Source organism: Saccostrea cucullata, unplaced genomic scaffold (genome assembly GCF_032062105.1).
Source record: "Saccostrea cucullata isolate Sc308-1 unplaced genomic scaffold, CSIRO_AGI_Scuc_v1 ctg9061, whole genome shotgun sequence".
Taxonomy (NCBI): Eukaryota; Metazoa; Mollusca; class Bivalvia; order Ostreida; family Ostreidae; genus Saccostrea; species Saccostrea cuccullata.
In genome coordinates, this window is record NW_026929001.1 from 1 (window position 1) to 17836 (window position 17836).

General features: G+C 31.5%; 1 protein-coding gene across 1 annotated transcript in view; it reads right to left on the reverse strand.

Moving 5' to 3' along the window:
• Positions 1 to 2872: 2872 nt before the first annotated feature.
• The window catches only part of LOC134279544 (uncharacterized), a gene marked incomplete at both ends in the record, with an annotated part of 30929 nt that continues 15965 nt past the window's right edge, over positions 2873 to 17836 (reverse strand). Inside the window, 10 exons of the mRNA XM_062761949.1 lie at positions 2873 to 2973; positions 4925 to 5008; positions 8681 to 8869; positions 11992 to 12111; positions 13648 to 13722; positions 13853 to 14083; positions 14579 to 14639; positions 14762 to 14859; positions 15015 to 15098; positions 16213 to 16368. Coding sequence (XP_062617933.1) covers positions 2873 to 2973; positions 4925 to 5008; positions 8681 to 8869; positions 11992 to 12111; positions 13648 to 13722; positions 13853 to 14083; positions 14579 to 14639; positions 14762 to 14859; positions 15015 to 15098; positions 16213 to 16368 — 1199 coding nt within the window. The remainder of the gene's footprint in view (positions 2974 to 4924; positions 5009 to 8680; positions 8870 to 11991; positions 12112 to 13647; positions 13723 to 13852; positions 14084 to 14578; positions 14640 to 14761; positions 14860 to 15014; positions 15099 to 16212; positions 16369 to 17836) is intronic.

Genomic DNA, 17836 nt, shown 5'->3' on the forward strand with positions numbered 1-17836 from the left:
GGCATTTCCGAAAATATACAACAACACACAATCTAATATTACGCAGTCGAGAAGTTTCTCAGTTTAAAATTTTTGAAAATAAAAGAGGTGAAGATGACGAACAGTGATCTAAATCTAAAGACAATACAAAAATGTGACGCAGGATTAAAATACAGGCGACTGGAAACTCCATAGGAAATCTAGGAGAAGTAAGCATCCTCGTTGACGGGTGATCCAATGATATATTGGCTAACAAGGTCATTATAACGACCATAGAATAGAAAAAAAATACTATAGAGGTGACGCCTACTGCCTACACAAATAGCGTAGCTGCTTGCCACTTTCGCGATATAACGCAAAACTTTCGCGTTATTTCGCGAAATTATATGCATATAGTAATGTTTTTCAGGAACCTTGTCTTCACTTATAGATAAGAACATGAACGCTGACAGAAACTTTCATTAATTTATATCATTTCCCAAGAAAATGTCCTGGAGAAATGATGCGAAAATAGTTTAGATTAGTCATCAGAATTTTTTTTTAAATTACAAAACCCTAGCTACAAATTCAATGCATTTTACTTTCTTGTACATGTTGTTGAAATTCAAGAAATTCTTAAGACTGATTATTTATTTAAGGAAAATCTCCACATGACACTTTCTCAAGCTGTTTTTTTATCAGTAATATTCGCTACAACTGTACCACAAGTAAATAAAACAATCCATCATTTTGGATTATACCTTGTAGAAACAAAGCTTAAAAGTTCAGTGAACAGTGTATCATTTCATGAATTAACGTGTCATATGATGCTTTTTAAGTAATAAATATAAATGGATATTGTTAATTACAAATTTATCGAGGAGGAGGGGTCTACTTTTCTTAATTTTTCTCTGATATTTTTATATCCGAGGGGATATTGAAAAGTTCGTGGACTAGCGCCATAAATAAAAAATATTAAGGAATACAGCAAAAACTATACTTTGAATTAATTGTCAATGTTTTCGTAAGCAATGGAATAACCACGTGGCACAACCTCAAAATACGATGAATTTCTACAGTGAATCTAACAGAGACAAATGAAAATTTGCCGTCCTAACACTTTTATCCAACGTCTGATTGCTTTTAGACCTCAATCGTATACTGGAATATGACAGATTCTATGATTTTCTGGACTTGTTTTTTTTTCTGAGAGGTGTTTTTTTTTCAACTTTGGAAAATGAAACATGTCGAAGGGTGAAAGACCTGGCGAATATTTTTGGTGTGACAAAACAATAACTTTTTGTTTATCCCCAAAACTCCTTTACACTTCAAGGCGTGTGGATTTGGACGCTGTCATGAAGACATTTAATGTAGTGGATTCCTGGGTTCATATGCATAAAATTTTTTATTCTGTTAAGTATATTCTAAGTAAAGCATTTAGAATTTTTATGCATGAAACTAAAAGTATGTTTCTTAGTTAAGCAATTTGATTTTGGAATAAGTATAATACTTAATAAACATTCTTATATTTTTTATGCATATGAACCCTGATTCTAGTTCCTTCCTGTCATAAAACTTTCGATTTTTTGGCAAAAATTTTACTTTCTAGACGGGTTCTGTATCGTAGATACAAATTTGGGGGTGGAGACGAGTGCGATACGATAAAGAACCTGTCGAGTTCTCTAAATGATTTGTGACACGATCAATCAAAAATAGCTCCGCCCACTTTATAACTTTCAGCATCCAAAGTTCCACCGCAGCATCTATATTTTCACGGAAAACGTAAATTCGGTCAGATTAGTTTTGACAATTTAACGTGATAGACGTAATCGAGTGATAGTCAGTCTTAATGGATAAGGTGGAGGATTTAATCGTCATTGTTGTGATCTATTGTAGATGGAGATTGATCATAATATATTTCAGGGGTCTTAAAATCCCGGTTTAACTAGATTTTCGCTTACGACAGCCACACGTCTCCTGAAATCACTCCGTTTTAATGTACAATCAATTAGAAAATAAAAATCCGTGACAACGAATTCCATCGAAGGATTTTCTGTAAATCCTGTTTTTGTAAATCTAGGGATTTTAAGACCCCTGAAATATAACCTATTTTATTGTAAATAAAAACATTTTTGGTAGCAAATTTTTGTAATGAGATACTGTTGTTATAATTATGTATTCATCATTGATAACATATTTGCAAATTTATTGTCATTTATTCACTCATTTTTGGTTAATCAATGTTTGACATTTATTTCATCATCTGATCAAATATATTTATGGTAAATTGAATAAATGACCTTTCTCACAAGAAGAAGTTGTTTTGTCTTTCATTGCAAATGAACTCAGACTCACTGGAGAACATAACTGGATATTTCATGTTGACAAATATAAAAGGTATTTTATGGAAACAAAATATGGAATGAAATTTAAAGTTATTTAGTTATGGAAAAAATTGGGTGACAAAAATAATATTATAATCAATCTCCATCTACAATAGATCACAACAATGACGATTAAATCCTCCACCTTATCCATTAAGACTGACTATCACTTGATTACGTCTACCCCGTTAAAATGTCACAACTTTTATGTTTTCCTTGGAAATATATATACTGCGGATGCGTACTCCACGTCGGGGCCTCATCTACAGAACTCTGGCGGAAGTTTGGATGCTGCAAAAGTTATAGAGTGGGAGGAGCTGTTTTTGACTGATCGTGTCACAAATCATTTAGAGAACTCGACAGGTTCTGTATCGTAGATACAAATTTGGGGGTGGAGACTCGTGCTTCCACACCCCAATTTGTATCTACGATACAGAACCTGTCTCGTTCTCTAAATAATACTTATCCTATAAAGGAGTTTATAAACAAACAAAAACATGTAAATCAATGAGTTCATTAAAGCATATTACCTGTCTTTTTCAAAGTAGGATTTGATTTTAATCATAAAAGAATCTTCTTTTAATGAAGGATCTGTCTTTATCAGCATACCAAGAATTATAAGCATAAAAACCTGCAAGATAAAAGTTCTAATTGGATGAATGAAAACTTTTTGAATTCGGAATCATCTGTACTGTTTTATTACATTCTAAATACAGGTAAAGGTAAATTTTAAGTAATCGACAAATTTCGAAGAATTTCACATTTACATATTGAAACTTTTCCGTGGAATTTTACAATTGCAAAGAGTTTAAGATTTGAAGGAACACCAAATATTAAGTTATGGGAATCAAACAACAATCCATTGTATAACTATTTAAGAATACAGTTATATGTTATTATGAAGACATATTATTATTATTATTATTATTATTTAATACCAATTGCTATCCCCCCCCCCCCAAATTTTTACCAAAAAAAAAATAATCTTAAAATTTTCAGGGCAATGCATCTATAAAATTTTTATGGATCCGTGCGCTTTACATTTTGTATTCTGTATTTTTTATTATGAATTTAATTTTAAAAATAAAATACTAGTTATTTATTGTTTATTTTTGTTTGTACGAGGGTTGATCCAAAAGTAATGTCACAGTGTCCATATCTTTTAAATTTGGCGTCATATTATCAAATACAAAATACCAAAAGATGCAGAAATACAAATCTAATAAATATTGAAATTTTTATTTAATAGTGTTTATTTAAATTTTTTCTATAGATGTTTAAAACATAAAGCTTAGGGGGTGTCGCCGCGTCACAACTGAACGTCACATTTTAAAGTGTATTTTTTCTAAAAATGAAAAAATACAAAAACATTTAAAAGATTCTAAAAAAGCACAAAATCTCTCATTTTTTTAAAAGACACAATTCAAGTCATTTTCTAGTCTTTAATTGAAAATTAAATGACGAAATTGGTATTTGTGATTATAAACATTGCTGTTTTACTCTCTTGAATTGAACAAAGGGATTGTCGAAATGGAAGAAAACGCCTAGATGAGTTGTAATGCATCTTTGCTCCAAAATATGGGAATCATCACTAACGACACTTTCGTTATTTAATTAGACTCACAGAATAAAGAAATGTAAGCAAGATACTTTTTTATAGATGGTTTTAGCAATTTTGGGTGGATGATTGGTCATTGAAAGATCAGCAGAAGACAAAAAGACCGAAAGATAGGAGATCGGAGGGAAACGTTAAAATGGTGTCTGACGCTGTCAAAAAAGCACAGACGGATAGAGTGAATTTTTAAATTTGCCGTATGCTACTGTTAAAAAAAAATGAAAGAGGGTTAATTATGAAGAGAATGAGTGTTTGATGGTACCAAGAATTCTTAAAGAAAGTGAAATTGGTGAAAGAGTTTGCGAATCACAAATATTCTTTAAAGTAACGAAGGGGAAACGCTTAAAAGTATGACGACGCGTATCCGTCAAACGACGTTATATTTAGGTGCGGCGACTACCATAAACGCACATTGTTTAAAATCAGATATTTTGGAAAGTATAAATCATATTTCTTTGATTTTTTCAACTCTGATTTGAAATAAATAAAGCTTTCATCGTATGTAATTTTGTTGTTTTACGTCGATTTATAACAATTTTATTAAAGTTGTGACATTACTTTTGGATCATTCCTCGTATGATATTATAATCCATTTAGCTAAAAAAAAAAAATAATAAAACCAATCTGAACTAAATTGACAATGTTTTGAAAACATGATCTATTTTGAGGTCAATTTAAACAAATCCGTCCTTACAAAAATACTATAGTTAACCTGTATTTGGCTCAGGTGAGTCAATGAAACTCGTAAAAAAAACTTGCCTTGTCGTTGGTCACTTTCAAAATTATTTTGTTAAAACATTCTGAATGAACACGTAAGTACTCCGAAGTTGATATCAAAACACTAAAGTTTTTAATTGACAATATTTAAGTAGATTTTGGAGGTCAGATCTTTCAACAATCTGTTTGAATTCCTATTCAGCATCAATTAGGCATTCATTATAAGAAGAATTAAAGTAACTCAACTTACCTCTAATATTATGCTGAGTGACGCAATAGTGTAAAAGGCAGTACTATACTTTGTAAGTCTCTCGGACAGCTTTGTGTAACAGGGCTGTAAAATAATTTTGTGCTATCGTATAGTTCTTCCAGTACAATCAGCAATTGTATCGAGCTGTATTTGAATATTTTTCTCCTTACATATACATTTCATTTTCCTTTAAATAATTTCTTTTTATTTGCTGCCTATAAATTACAACATACTGGAGTTTTATGAAGAGATTTACTTTTACAATCGACGACTGACTTATACAATTTAAATAGAGACAAAATCCAATAACTAAAATGTAAAAGTCAGCTGTCGAATGTAAATGTAAGTCTCTTCATAAAACTCCAGTAATTTAATTTGAGGACATTAAACATTAAAAATAAATTTAACATAAGTAGAATAGCTGCTAAATGCATTTACCCTTATTTTAGGATCAAGTAATTTTCCAAAACCCATGCATAGAAACCTATGGCCACAATATACATGTAAGTTATGTATGAAATAGAAAAATATTTAAGACAAATATTTACCAAAGAAGAAACTTAAAAAAACAATTTCAAGAGAAAAATAATTGTGGTTTTTGAGATATGGAATACTGGTATACATGTACTTAGGAAGACGACCAGAGATAAGAAATTCTATAATTCTGGGGCCCGTTTCACAAAACTATCTTATGACTAAGATCTGTCTTAAGACCGAAAATTATCGTAAGATTGCACCATAGCCGTTTCACAAAACTGTCATATCTTATGATAATCGTAAGATCTATCATAATCTTAAGACAACTAGATACATGTCTTAAGTCTAAAGTGAAACTTGCGAAAGTATGTATTTTGGCCAAAAACCGAAGGATATTTAGAGAAAACGGTTTTTAGAGATAGAACAATCCTTTGGACTATATCCGGAGAGGGTATTTATAGGCTTAAGCCTATTGCTCAATCTATTAAGTTTACTGAATAAATATTGTTTAAATCAGAACAATGACACTCCCACCACACCCCCCAAAAAAAAATGCCAAAAAATATACGATTGGAAAACTAAAATGTACCTACTTTATGTATTTCCACTTTATTCATTTCGAGACATTTTCTTTGGTTGTGCCCCCTCCCAACTGATTTGCACCCCCCAAAACCCTTAAATGCTGCTTTGGACCATGTGTATTTTTATGGATTTGACAAGTGTATGACATTTCTTTTGTTTCTCTTCTTCATCTGTTAGCATTGTTAATTTGTTGCAGTGTTTGAAGCCTTTCAAAGACATAAAAAATTTACGACTACATTTGTAAGACTTAAATTTTACCACATTTTCTTTCTTTTTTTAATTAGATAAAAAAAATAATAATTTTCTAAATAATTGAATCAAATTTATTCATAAAATACTTCTGTAATGTAATAGAAAAATTAGAAGATTTTCACAGCTTAAATAATGTTGTAGAATGGGGAGAAGTTTTGCTCTTAGTTGTAAGATTTTTTGTGAAAATTTTTATGAACGAACTCTGAACACAATTTGGTTTTTCAAATGGATTACATGTAATTGAAAAGAATCTTTCATTATTTTCAAAGCTTCAGATACAGTAGTAGTTTTCATTAAAATTGATCACATGCATTTTGTAAAAACTTCGATTTCCCGAGCAAAAAGACATTTCAGCGAATTTTATTAATTTTATGTGATGAAATTAACTCAAATTTAATTTTAATGACCCCTTCCCCTTCCCAACACACACACAGAGTACATTAACTTTAATTGATGCAATATTTTTTTTTCGAGGGTTTATCTTCAAAAGAAACTATATGACACACATTATTTTAATATTTCAAAGAAAATTCAAGAAAGACCTCGTGAAAACTTTTTTAAAATCCCTGTGATATTGAAGAATATGGAATATGCATGTCTTAAGACTTGTCTTAAGATTTCTTATAATTAAGATAGTTTTGTGAAACAGCAGTGACAAATCTTATGATTGTCATAAGTCAGATCTTAAGATGATCGTAAGATCTATCTTAGGACAAATCTTACGATAGTTTTGTGAAACGCGACTCTGATGCTTGTTTGATCAATCTAATTTTACTGACCCCCCTTCTAAAAATTCAAGGTAATATTAATAATATGGCTATGAAATTTTCCATTTTCAGACATAGATGACTGAACTATTGCACAAATATTTTGCACCATCACAGTCTTAGCTGTAACTTAAGGTAATTCCACCCTCCTATGATGTCATAGGTTTTTAAAAAAAAAAAAAATTAATTAGTTTATAATCATACTTAATAGAATAGTATCTTTTGGAAGAATGTTTTTTAATAGGTTAGCTGCAGAACTGTGGCTTTCCGAAAAAATATATTGACAGACCGTAGAACTACAATGCCACCCATTGAAAAAACTGTATATTTATTGCGCACGAAAAAGTGCACTGTTTCTCGATTTATTTCTCCATGTTTTTAAAACTGTCACTTCAAAATATTACTAATCGTGTGTTTCCAACATATTCTTTCACTGTTTCCACAACAAAAAATCCTTATAATTGTTCTTAATAGCCCTCCTGGTCCTGAAATTGAAATCATCGAAAATTTTGCCTATTTGTACTGCCATTTTGGTTTGCAAGATAATTCGGTCCAGCGCGCTTCGTACACTACAATAAGAAATGATAGACGAGTAAGGACTTTATTGAAATCTAGCTTTTTTGCAATTGAGGCAAGATTTTGGAGGAATTAATCCAGAAACAGCGCACTTTTTTGTGCGCAATAAATATACAGTTTTTTCAATGGGTCGCACTGTAGCTCTCCGGTCTATCAATATATATTTTTTCGGAGAGCTACAGTTCTGCAGCTATTAATAGGTGTAATAATAAATATTGTTAAGTAAAAGAATTTTAAAAATGCATATTTTCTTTTAATTATTTAATCAATTATTTAATCTTTAAAAAATGTTGGCAAGGACAATAACGCCTTCTAAGGTCTCTTCATCTAGTCATTTGCTTTATTGTACTTCTAATGTAAACTAGTTTCCCTGATATCCACAATTCAAAAGTACAGTGTATCTTATATGTAGGAAGTATTTAGAAACATTCAGCATCAGAATGATGCATTTTAACCAGTTTTTACATATTTTTCATAATACTGTTTACAAAAAAATTGCGATTTTTCATGTTGACATACACTTCTGTTATTCAAGTTTCGCATCATAAATAATATGGTGATCTATACATTTTTTGCAATAATTGGAAAATTTAAAGTATATTTAAAGAAAATGAAAATAATTGCAGTTTTTGTACTTTTAACCATTTAAATTGTGAGGGTGGAAACACCTTAATAACCAGTCCAACTTGCTCAGTTAGACTACTAGAAGACGCATACCATTTGATTTTTGCTTGTAAAAATCACACGAAAGTAACGAATTCCTGAATATATAAGCTACTGTTATTTAATATTTTATATGTTGTTGATGTACATTTCTTTTCTATGGGTAGACGATTTTCTTACTAATGAATAAAATGCTGAATATTTAAAAAAATATTTCAAGTTTTGTAAATGAAATTTTAATGAATGCAGCCGGTTTTTTTTTAAATTTACCATTGTAAAAATCTTTTTTTACTACTAAGTTGATGAAGTAGATCATACATATTTTTGCAATATTAACAATGTTGTACTAGGAGAAGACTTTTGAACTTGTGTTTAATCCTTTTGACTCTTTGTCAATAAAATATGTTCGATTCAATTAATCAATAATATAAATATGTACCTCTGTATATCTATAGGATTCCCCTCCGTTGGAAGTACATGATGCGTATTCAAAATTGAACTCCTTAGTCAAGGGATTGGAATGACAACAAAACAAAGATACTCTATTATTATTATACAGAATATAACCATCCATAAAAACAGAATTAAAGTCACTCTCGTTGCCATTTGTATATCCACAACACTTGAGCTACAATAAACAAGAGTAGGTAGATGAAATATCTTTAAATATCACATTTCGTTTTGAAAACATTAGAAAAAAATGTAAAAATTAAATTTTCACTTAATCCCCTTTTTAAAGTTTGTGGAACACATAAAAACAAGAGGCCCCTATCGATCACCTGAGCAATTTGTCTATAAAAAAGAAGAAATCAGTTCAACATTGATAAATTCGATTTATGGACAGATGATACAAACAATTTCTTTTCAGTGAAGGAAACTCAATATCACGTTTAGGAAAGTGGATAATTCTTTGAAATTTTCTCCTAAGACTTGGAAAATAAAAAACCGGGAAAATATTAGTTACATGTAATGCTTAAAACATTACAAATATGGATAAATCGCACCTTTAAAGTTTATAGATGAAAAAAAATTAATTTCAGAATGTGAAGCTTGGTACTAAAACTAAGTGTAATGTAAACTAAAAAAAAACTAGATATTTGTCCATAGGACATGAATGCGCCGCCGAGGATATATTTGTAAAGCAACATAAAAATTTGTATGCGTATAAAATTTGATCTGAATATCTTGAATAGTGATGCAGCTGAATTGCTTGATTGGAAAATAAAGGTCAGATCCAGCATCCGCAGCAAGTCTGGTAGTGTCCATCCCTTGATGCATCATCCATGCAAGTTTGGTTCAGGTAAGGCTTATAGTTACTTGGGAATGAAAATATAGGTCAGATCCAGCATCCGAAGCAAGTCTGATAGTGTACATCCCTAGGTGCATCATCCATGCAAGTTTGGTTCAGGCAGGGCTTATAGTTACTTGGGAATGAAAAGGGAATGAAAATATAGGTCAGATCCAGCATCCGAAGCAAGTCTGGTGGTGTCCATCCTTAAATGCATCATCCATGCAAGTTTGGTTCAGGTAAGACTTATAGTTACTAGGGAATAAAAAGGTAGGTCAGTTCCAGCATCCGAAGCAAGTCTGGTAGTGTCCATTTCTAGATGCATCATCCATGCAAATTTGGTCCCAGTAGGGCATCTAGATTTTTAGGAATGGACCTGCTCCATAAACCTTTAACCTGGTCACTCATCTGGAGAATGCAAGTCAGATCCAGCATCCTCAGCAAGTCTTGTAGTGTTCATTCCTAGATGCATCATCCGTGCAAGTTTGGTTTGGGTAGGGCTTATAGTTCCTTGGAAATGGACCTGCTCCAAAAAAAATGAACCTGGTCACTCATCTGGAAAATGTAGGTAAGATCCAGCATCCTCAGCAAGTCTAGTAGTGTCCATCTCTAGATGCATCATCCATGCAAGTTTGGTCCAAGTAGGGCTTAAAGTTCCTTAGGAATGGACCTGCTCCAAAAACTTTAACCTGGTCACTCATCTGGAAAATGTAGGTCAGATCCAGCATCCGAAGCAGGTTTGGTAGTGTTCATCCCGAGATGCAACATCCGTGCAAGTTTGTATCAACATTTGAAGTTTGACAACACCATTTTGAATGGTATGTTTAAAACTGAGCTAAACACTAATTTAAGAAAAGTGAGGTCAAGGTCAAAGGAAAGGCCAAGGTCAAAATATGTTGATGCAGTTGCATAGCTCTCATCAATATCTATCAGCATACGAAGTTTGAAAAAAATATCTTGGATAGTTTCTTTGAAACTTAGCTTTGAATAGAGCTAAACGCAAAGTGTGACAGAAGGACAGACGGAAGGACAGAAGGACGGAAGACGGACATGGCAAACACTATATGCCCCGGCCATATTCATGGCGGGGCATAATAAACCAAGCCAAGTGAGACTCATGAGAAAAGACAAGATGGTAAAAATCAGCTCATGTGATTTTTCTGATTTTTTTTTTACCATTTTGGGTTTCGATGTGACGGATATGGAGATAACGAACATTATCATATATGTATAATTTTGATCTCCCATTTTGCCCCATACTAACCGCCAGGGGTCGCGATAAAATATTTTTATGCTTTTCATTGATATGATCAATCATGGTTTTGATGTTCTTGAGAACAAAATCTTTAAATATTTGGTTGGGTATTCCTATTTAAAACTTTGATCACCCATTGTGACACCGTCTAGATCCCGGGGTTGATGATTTGAACAAACTTAAATCTACACTACATGGATGAGAAAATGGAAATGAGAATATTTCCATTTATATATGTTTAAGCATGGCTTTGCTGTTCTTAAGAGTATTTTAAAGATTTTCTCTATGTATTCCTATGTAAAACTTTGATTGCCCATTCTGGTCCCACCCTAAACCCCGGGGTCATGATTAGTAAAAACTGAATCTACACTACCTGAGAATGTTTCCACATTCGATTTTACAGGTCCTGTGGTTCTTGAGAATAATTTTAAAAGATGCCATAAATTTTTCGCTAATTTGTTATTATCTGCCCTTGAAAGAGGGTGTGACCCTTCTTTGAACGAACTTGAATCCTCTTCACCCAAGGATACTTTGTAAAAAGTTTGGTTGAAATTAGCTAAATAGCTTGAGAAAAAGTCGAAAATGTAAAAATAATACAGACAGACAGGTGGACGGACAGACGGATTCCAGAAAAAAATGTGATTAGAAAAGCTCTCTTCTTTCAGCCTTCGGCTGAGATGAGCTAAACATGGTTAAGTGGGTTGGGTATTTCAATTAATGTCAATCTATCATTTAAAAGAGCGTTTGTTATTAGTCAGGAAAAAGTAACAGTATACGAGGGTTGATCCAAAAGTAATGAAACAGTGTACAAATCTTTGATATTTGGCGCCATATTATCAAATAATATATCAAAAGATGCATTTAAAAAAATCTAAGTAAAATTGAAATTTTCATTGTTTTGTTTATTGTTTCATTTTGTTTCATCGTTTAAAATTTTGTTGTTTTACAATGACTTTTATCAACTGTATCGAATTTTTACATTTATTTTGGATCAACCCTCAGATCATACATGTACATAAAGAATTACATTTGTCCGAGATTGATTTGTTTTAGTATAGAACAGGGTGTTCATATCTCCTTACACTTAGGTTAAAAATTTAACACAGAAGTTCAACTTTAAAGGTATGCTTAAAACATTTTAGTTTTTCCTGAAATGCTTAGATGTTCTTCTTTACGGATACTTGAACCCTTCCAATGTCGCTCTAACCTTAACAAACAAGTTGTTCCAAGCCCCGTTTTCGTCCATATGGTATCCATAAGTTGAAAAAGAATAAAAGTAGTTGTAGGAATAGGAATAGGACTTTCTCAAGAATTCTTCTGGAAAATCCTGAAACATGTACGTAAACCATTATGTATTTTGAAATTTTTTAATTAATGCATATTCAGTCAATATTTCATGATTAAATCAATAAAAAACCAAGTGAAAATGAAACATGTTGAAGTTATTCTCGTATGAATTCTGAAACTGTTTCCACTAACTTAACACAAGCTAGAGGTACTGTTAGCCCTCGGCTCACAAAATGATACCAACGCCGCCAATACGTTTATAATGGCAGTTCCACGTTTAGTCATGGAGGACCCAAAATAGGTGTCCAATAAAAAATGAAATAGGAAGTGCATAATGTAGAATTATCATTAAGTATCATTAATTTTATACTGTGGTTTAGGAGGGGTTGCAAATAAGAGATGGGTATCCCTCAATATTATACACGTAGAATGAATAGCAGTAATTTGTGTTGTGATATTTGAAAGCGAAATATGTGTCCGATCAAAAGTAAAAATGGATGTGCACAGAGGCACTACGTAAAAAAAATTCTGTGAAAGTCTCATTAAAGAACATGGGTGAACAAGGCGGGCAGAATGCCTATAGCGTCCGATATTAAGAAATCGTATTCAGAATATGAATTGAGTATTTCAATTAACTTCTAATTTTTGAATTTTTCGAAATTATGAGAAAAAAATATTCTGTGAGAAAAAAAATCTCACAGAAAAAGTTTCTTCATAAAATTAATAGATGGTATTCGTGGGATTCGAACCCTAGCAATAAAAATCCGACGTATCAATAGCATACTGCTTTGAGACTAACGCGTTAACCACTATGCTAAATCAGTTATGGTGATTTTGAGCATTTAAATCATGTTTGTGATGTGACTGGCGACTTAATGGACTTGAAGTATTTCTCGAAAAGAAGCGAATGTTGTGTCATAAAAGTGTTCTTTTAAGGTATAGTGGGTCTTCGCTCCATGTTTTTTAAACCAAAAAATGTGTATTTTATTGCAAACTTTTAGGATCTTCCTTAAAAAAAACAATGGAGCGAAGACCCACTCAAATTGAAAAATTTTGTTAAAGTACGAGAAAATGATCGTTTTTGTACTTTTTAGTGTGTGTAAGCTTTTTCAAAGGCTAATATTTTCTGTTTTTGTGATATTTTTATTAATTGTAGAGGTTTTTTATAAAGAATACTTAAATACTAGATGAAATATAAAATAAAATTTGGATTTAATTGAGATTAAAATTTTCACTTCTTATCTGTCACACTATAGGCACTTCGCCCGCCTTATCCATCCATCTTCTTTATTCAGTAGTATAGTAGGGGTTGCGGATAAGAGATAAGAGCCCCTCAATATTATAGATGTGACAATGTTTATGTTACCCGAAATATGTGTCTGGTCAAAAGTAAAGAAAAGAGATGCACAATGGCACAATGTAACAAAGAATAAGTTAAAATCTCTTTATATTTTGTATATAAAAGAAGTTAGGTATAATAGGAGTTGCAGATAAGACATTTACTAAAAACCGTTTTGGACGGACAAACACCTCCAAAATAGGGGGTATAAAAATTCTAGCACCACAACTAGCATACCTCAACATGAACTGCGATCCACCATCCTAAGTTCGTTAGAATCATTGAAATCCCCAGGACATAAAGCAAAATATTCTGTTACAAAGCAAAAATACGTCTAATAGAAATCAGACATTAAAAACAAAAACCAGACAATTATAACAATGTAAACTTTAAATTTGTTCTGAAAATTAAAAAAAACCTGACCAACGGGAATTTTTCCTACCATAGAGTGTAAAAACTTTGATCCTTGATGAATAGTTAGAATGGAAAATATAGAAGTGACAAAGAGGAGAACTCCAGTTGTATTCATCAGCCATCTCATGATGATTAGATTTCTTGAAAACGAATTTCCAGCCATAGACATGTTTTCAAATATTGGCTGGATTTGTCTGTTCGAAAATACATCGTCATACAAAAATGCTGTACTTTCAGCAAAATCACCAAGGGATAACATCTGAAAAAATGATTGTTTATCATTTAAAAGAAAATAATTGAAGCACTCTTGTTAAAGTAAAATTAATGAAATATATTTTTATTTTTATAGCGATAACTAACAGCATTCGAGTTAAAAGTCCATAAAACAACACAAAATAGGGACAGAACAAACACGGTCTTCCAAAACATCAGAGGTAGGATCGGGTGCCATTGAGGAATGGGCATCCCCTGCTGAACGGTCACAACCGTCGTTTGCTACTTGCTTTGATCGGGAAATAATGAAAAAATCCGTCGTCAATTCAGTGTGAAAAATAATAGACTAACAATCGGTATTGAAAAACGTCATTCAGCATTTGACTCATTGATAAGTTGTATGTGTTTGCTGACAAGGTAACTGTATCGACCATAGAACTTACGAAATGACTTTAAACGAGACTAATGATATTCTTCTTCCATCATCTTGTTTGTCAAATATCTACGTCATTTACCTCAATCTAAATCGTCATTTACTTACCAGCAAAATACATGAACAAATGAATCCAATCAATCTCGTTCTAAATGACACTTCTGAATTCCTTAAATTAAAAAGAACTCTGCAGTTTTAATAATTTAACAAACAATCCTTATTCCATTGTAAAATGTACTGTATAATATACATAACACGCTTTATTGGAATTTAATGATTTCAAAAACTCACCCAATGATGAAAAACTTTAGCAAGATCAAAAAGGATTGATTTTCTTTTTGTATTTTATTGTTTTTCAGGTAAAGTATGGAAGATACAACGCAGATTATCTAAAAGGAAAATTAATTTAAGATGAATCAAATGATTAATTTAAATTAATTAATTAGAGATATCTAGGTAAAAACAAAATCTGCTTAAAACTGTTAGGTATAAAAAAAAAACAACAGATAAACCATCGAAGTTAATATGATCACTGTTTACATACCTCAAGAAATGAAGTGATAGACATAGACGCTATCAAACCATAGCAGTAGCTGTTTGTAATAGTCACAAATTCATCACCACATGCCTTAAAGAGAGGACATAGTCAAGGCAAAAGAAGATATATGAGCATGTTTTGTTACAGTTGAATGATTTCTCCAATTCTTAGGAAGGGTAAAAGTTGTAGCATAATAGACAGTGACATAGTTGATTACTTTAGTACCAAAAAACCTATAATCAGTCGAAATTATACCACTTTATCCTTGTACCAAAGGGTCTTTACAGTGTGGGACGTACTATGTTATTTCAATAAGTATTTAAGCTAATATGTAAATACTATAACAGCTGTATAAAAATAAATTCAGTATAAAAAGGGCCCGTTTTTGCACGTCTATATTCGGTTGATTTCTTCATAGTAAGTCGTAAGGATAGTTGATACAGAATTATCTCAAAAATTTTGTAAATGGCGATTTTAGCGCCGTGTTTATTTCAGTAAAATGAAGATTTTAATTTTTCATTCAAAGTTTCACAATAATCAAAATTGGGTGATAAAGAATTTGCATATATTTTTAAGGATAGTTGCAGAAAGACGATATTTTCAACATCTTAGAAATTTTACAATCTCTTAATATTTTAGAAAATTATTTACATGTACACCATTTTTAAAAAAGAGAAATAGGTATTTTTAAAAATATTTTATTATCCCTCTTTGTAAGGGGACTTTCCATTCAAACAAGGATTATTTGTACCATTGTTGGTTAAAATTGGGTGAAGGTTCTTAAGAAGAAGTTGAAAATGTAAAAAGTATACAGACGAATCAACAGACGGACGGACGACAAACAATGCGGTAAAGACATAAAAAGGTAAATAGCATGAAAATTCCACAAAAACAATCCGAAACCCCTCTTTGGTCCCGAATTCGCATGAGTATCGATGATGCAGAGGCAAATGAAGGTCACAAAAAACAGGGATTATATACCATAATACCATTGTTAAAAGACAATTTCCCAGTTAAGACATTTATATATCAAACGGAAAGTTTTTATCCCCCGAAGTAAATATAACAGAGATTCTTTAAAATGTGCATTTTTGATTTTATTATTTATTCTTGTATGTAATAATTTGTATATAAGGATACATGCTTTTTTAAGAACTACTTTATATCATTTAAAACCCAAAAAGAGGGGTATAATAAAGCTTACCTTTTTTTCACATTGTACTCGATATAGATTTTTAGTTGTAACATAATCTTGACCGAAGCAACACACGTGTGGTTGATATCCACTAATAGGTCCATACCCTGCCGTGTTTACGAGGTTTCTAAACCCATAGGATCCAGTAGTTCCGCAGCAATCAAACTAATCAAAACATGCTTAAAATATATTTATGTTCATTTTATCTTCTAATCAGAAGTAACATATTATCCAATCAACAATATCTGGATCCTCTATTTATTTGATGTTCAAATTTTATAATGGAAAGCTTCGAAAACAAAATAAATAAATAAATTTAAAAAAAAATAAATAAAAGAAAAATAAAGTAACTTTTTAAAAGGAAATATGAAATCTTAAACAAATTCTGTTTTGAAGAAAACGAGAATGAATTTTTCTGCCAAATATATATGAGGTCATTTTCATGTAGAAGGGAAAATACTTTTTCAAATCAAAGAAGAAGGAACAGTTAAGCTTTTATTGTGCCATAAAATTTAATGTTCTTCAGATGTCACGTTCTTCAAATTTGTTTTTGAACATTTCTACTCCAAATTTTGTGAATTATTTTTCATTAATACACAACAAAATTGCTACTTTTCTTAGTTATTAGGGATAAAAATAATTTTCTTTGAAATGCAAGGATGTATCAATCAAGCGCGAAGAATTTCGAAGTTTCAATATATTCGAATTAATATATATTTTTATAGCTTAGTATGAAATGTTAAAGCGATATAAAAGTCATGAACTTATTCAGAAATTTTGAGAAAATATCAACTTTGAAATGGACTGAAGTAATTATATAGAAAAAAAACTTGGAAAATAAATGAAAATTACATACGTAAACAGATCAAAAATGTAGATAAACTAATTTAATTTTTGAATAAAAACAATATTATTTTTAAAATGCATTCATGATACAGTTCTTCAGATACACTTGCATTTATTTGCCATTAAATTTACCCGCAATGCTACAAAACTTAAACAATTAATACTATTCAAAGAAAGAACGAATAATTTAGTAACGGCATTAAAAATATTAACTTATTTGACTTAATCTACTACTATAGTATTTTACACCCTTAAACAGCAACAAAAACATATTTATTCCCCTTCTCTGAACACAGAGATATGTCAGGGAAGGACAGGGGTTCATCCGGGAGTTGAGATGTCAGGGAAATCAGTGGGTATACAGTGGTAACAGGGTAACAGGGACACTGTCAGCGGACGTCTGGGGACAACGACAGGGAATAAAATTTTCTTGGAATCTAAGGTGAAAATCATTACAGCAGTGACAAACCTTGAAATCGGTCTTTTTCAGTTGAGACCGCACAAAGCGAGCTCCCTTGTTGCAGTAAGAGTTGATACAAAAATATCCCTCGCTACTAAAACGCCATAAATGCCGAGTACAGGTCTAAATTTTCAATATTGGACCAGCAAGTGTTGGTTTCCCAATACAAGTGAAAAAATCTCAAAAGAGACTTTAAACAAACATAAACAATCAATCCATAAATCCTATCCGTGAAATGCTGAGTATAGGGTGACTTAATCTTAAATGAAGGATATGGAGATGGAGATAACGAACAGTAATCAACATCAAAGTCCATAAAAGAATACA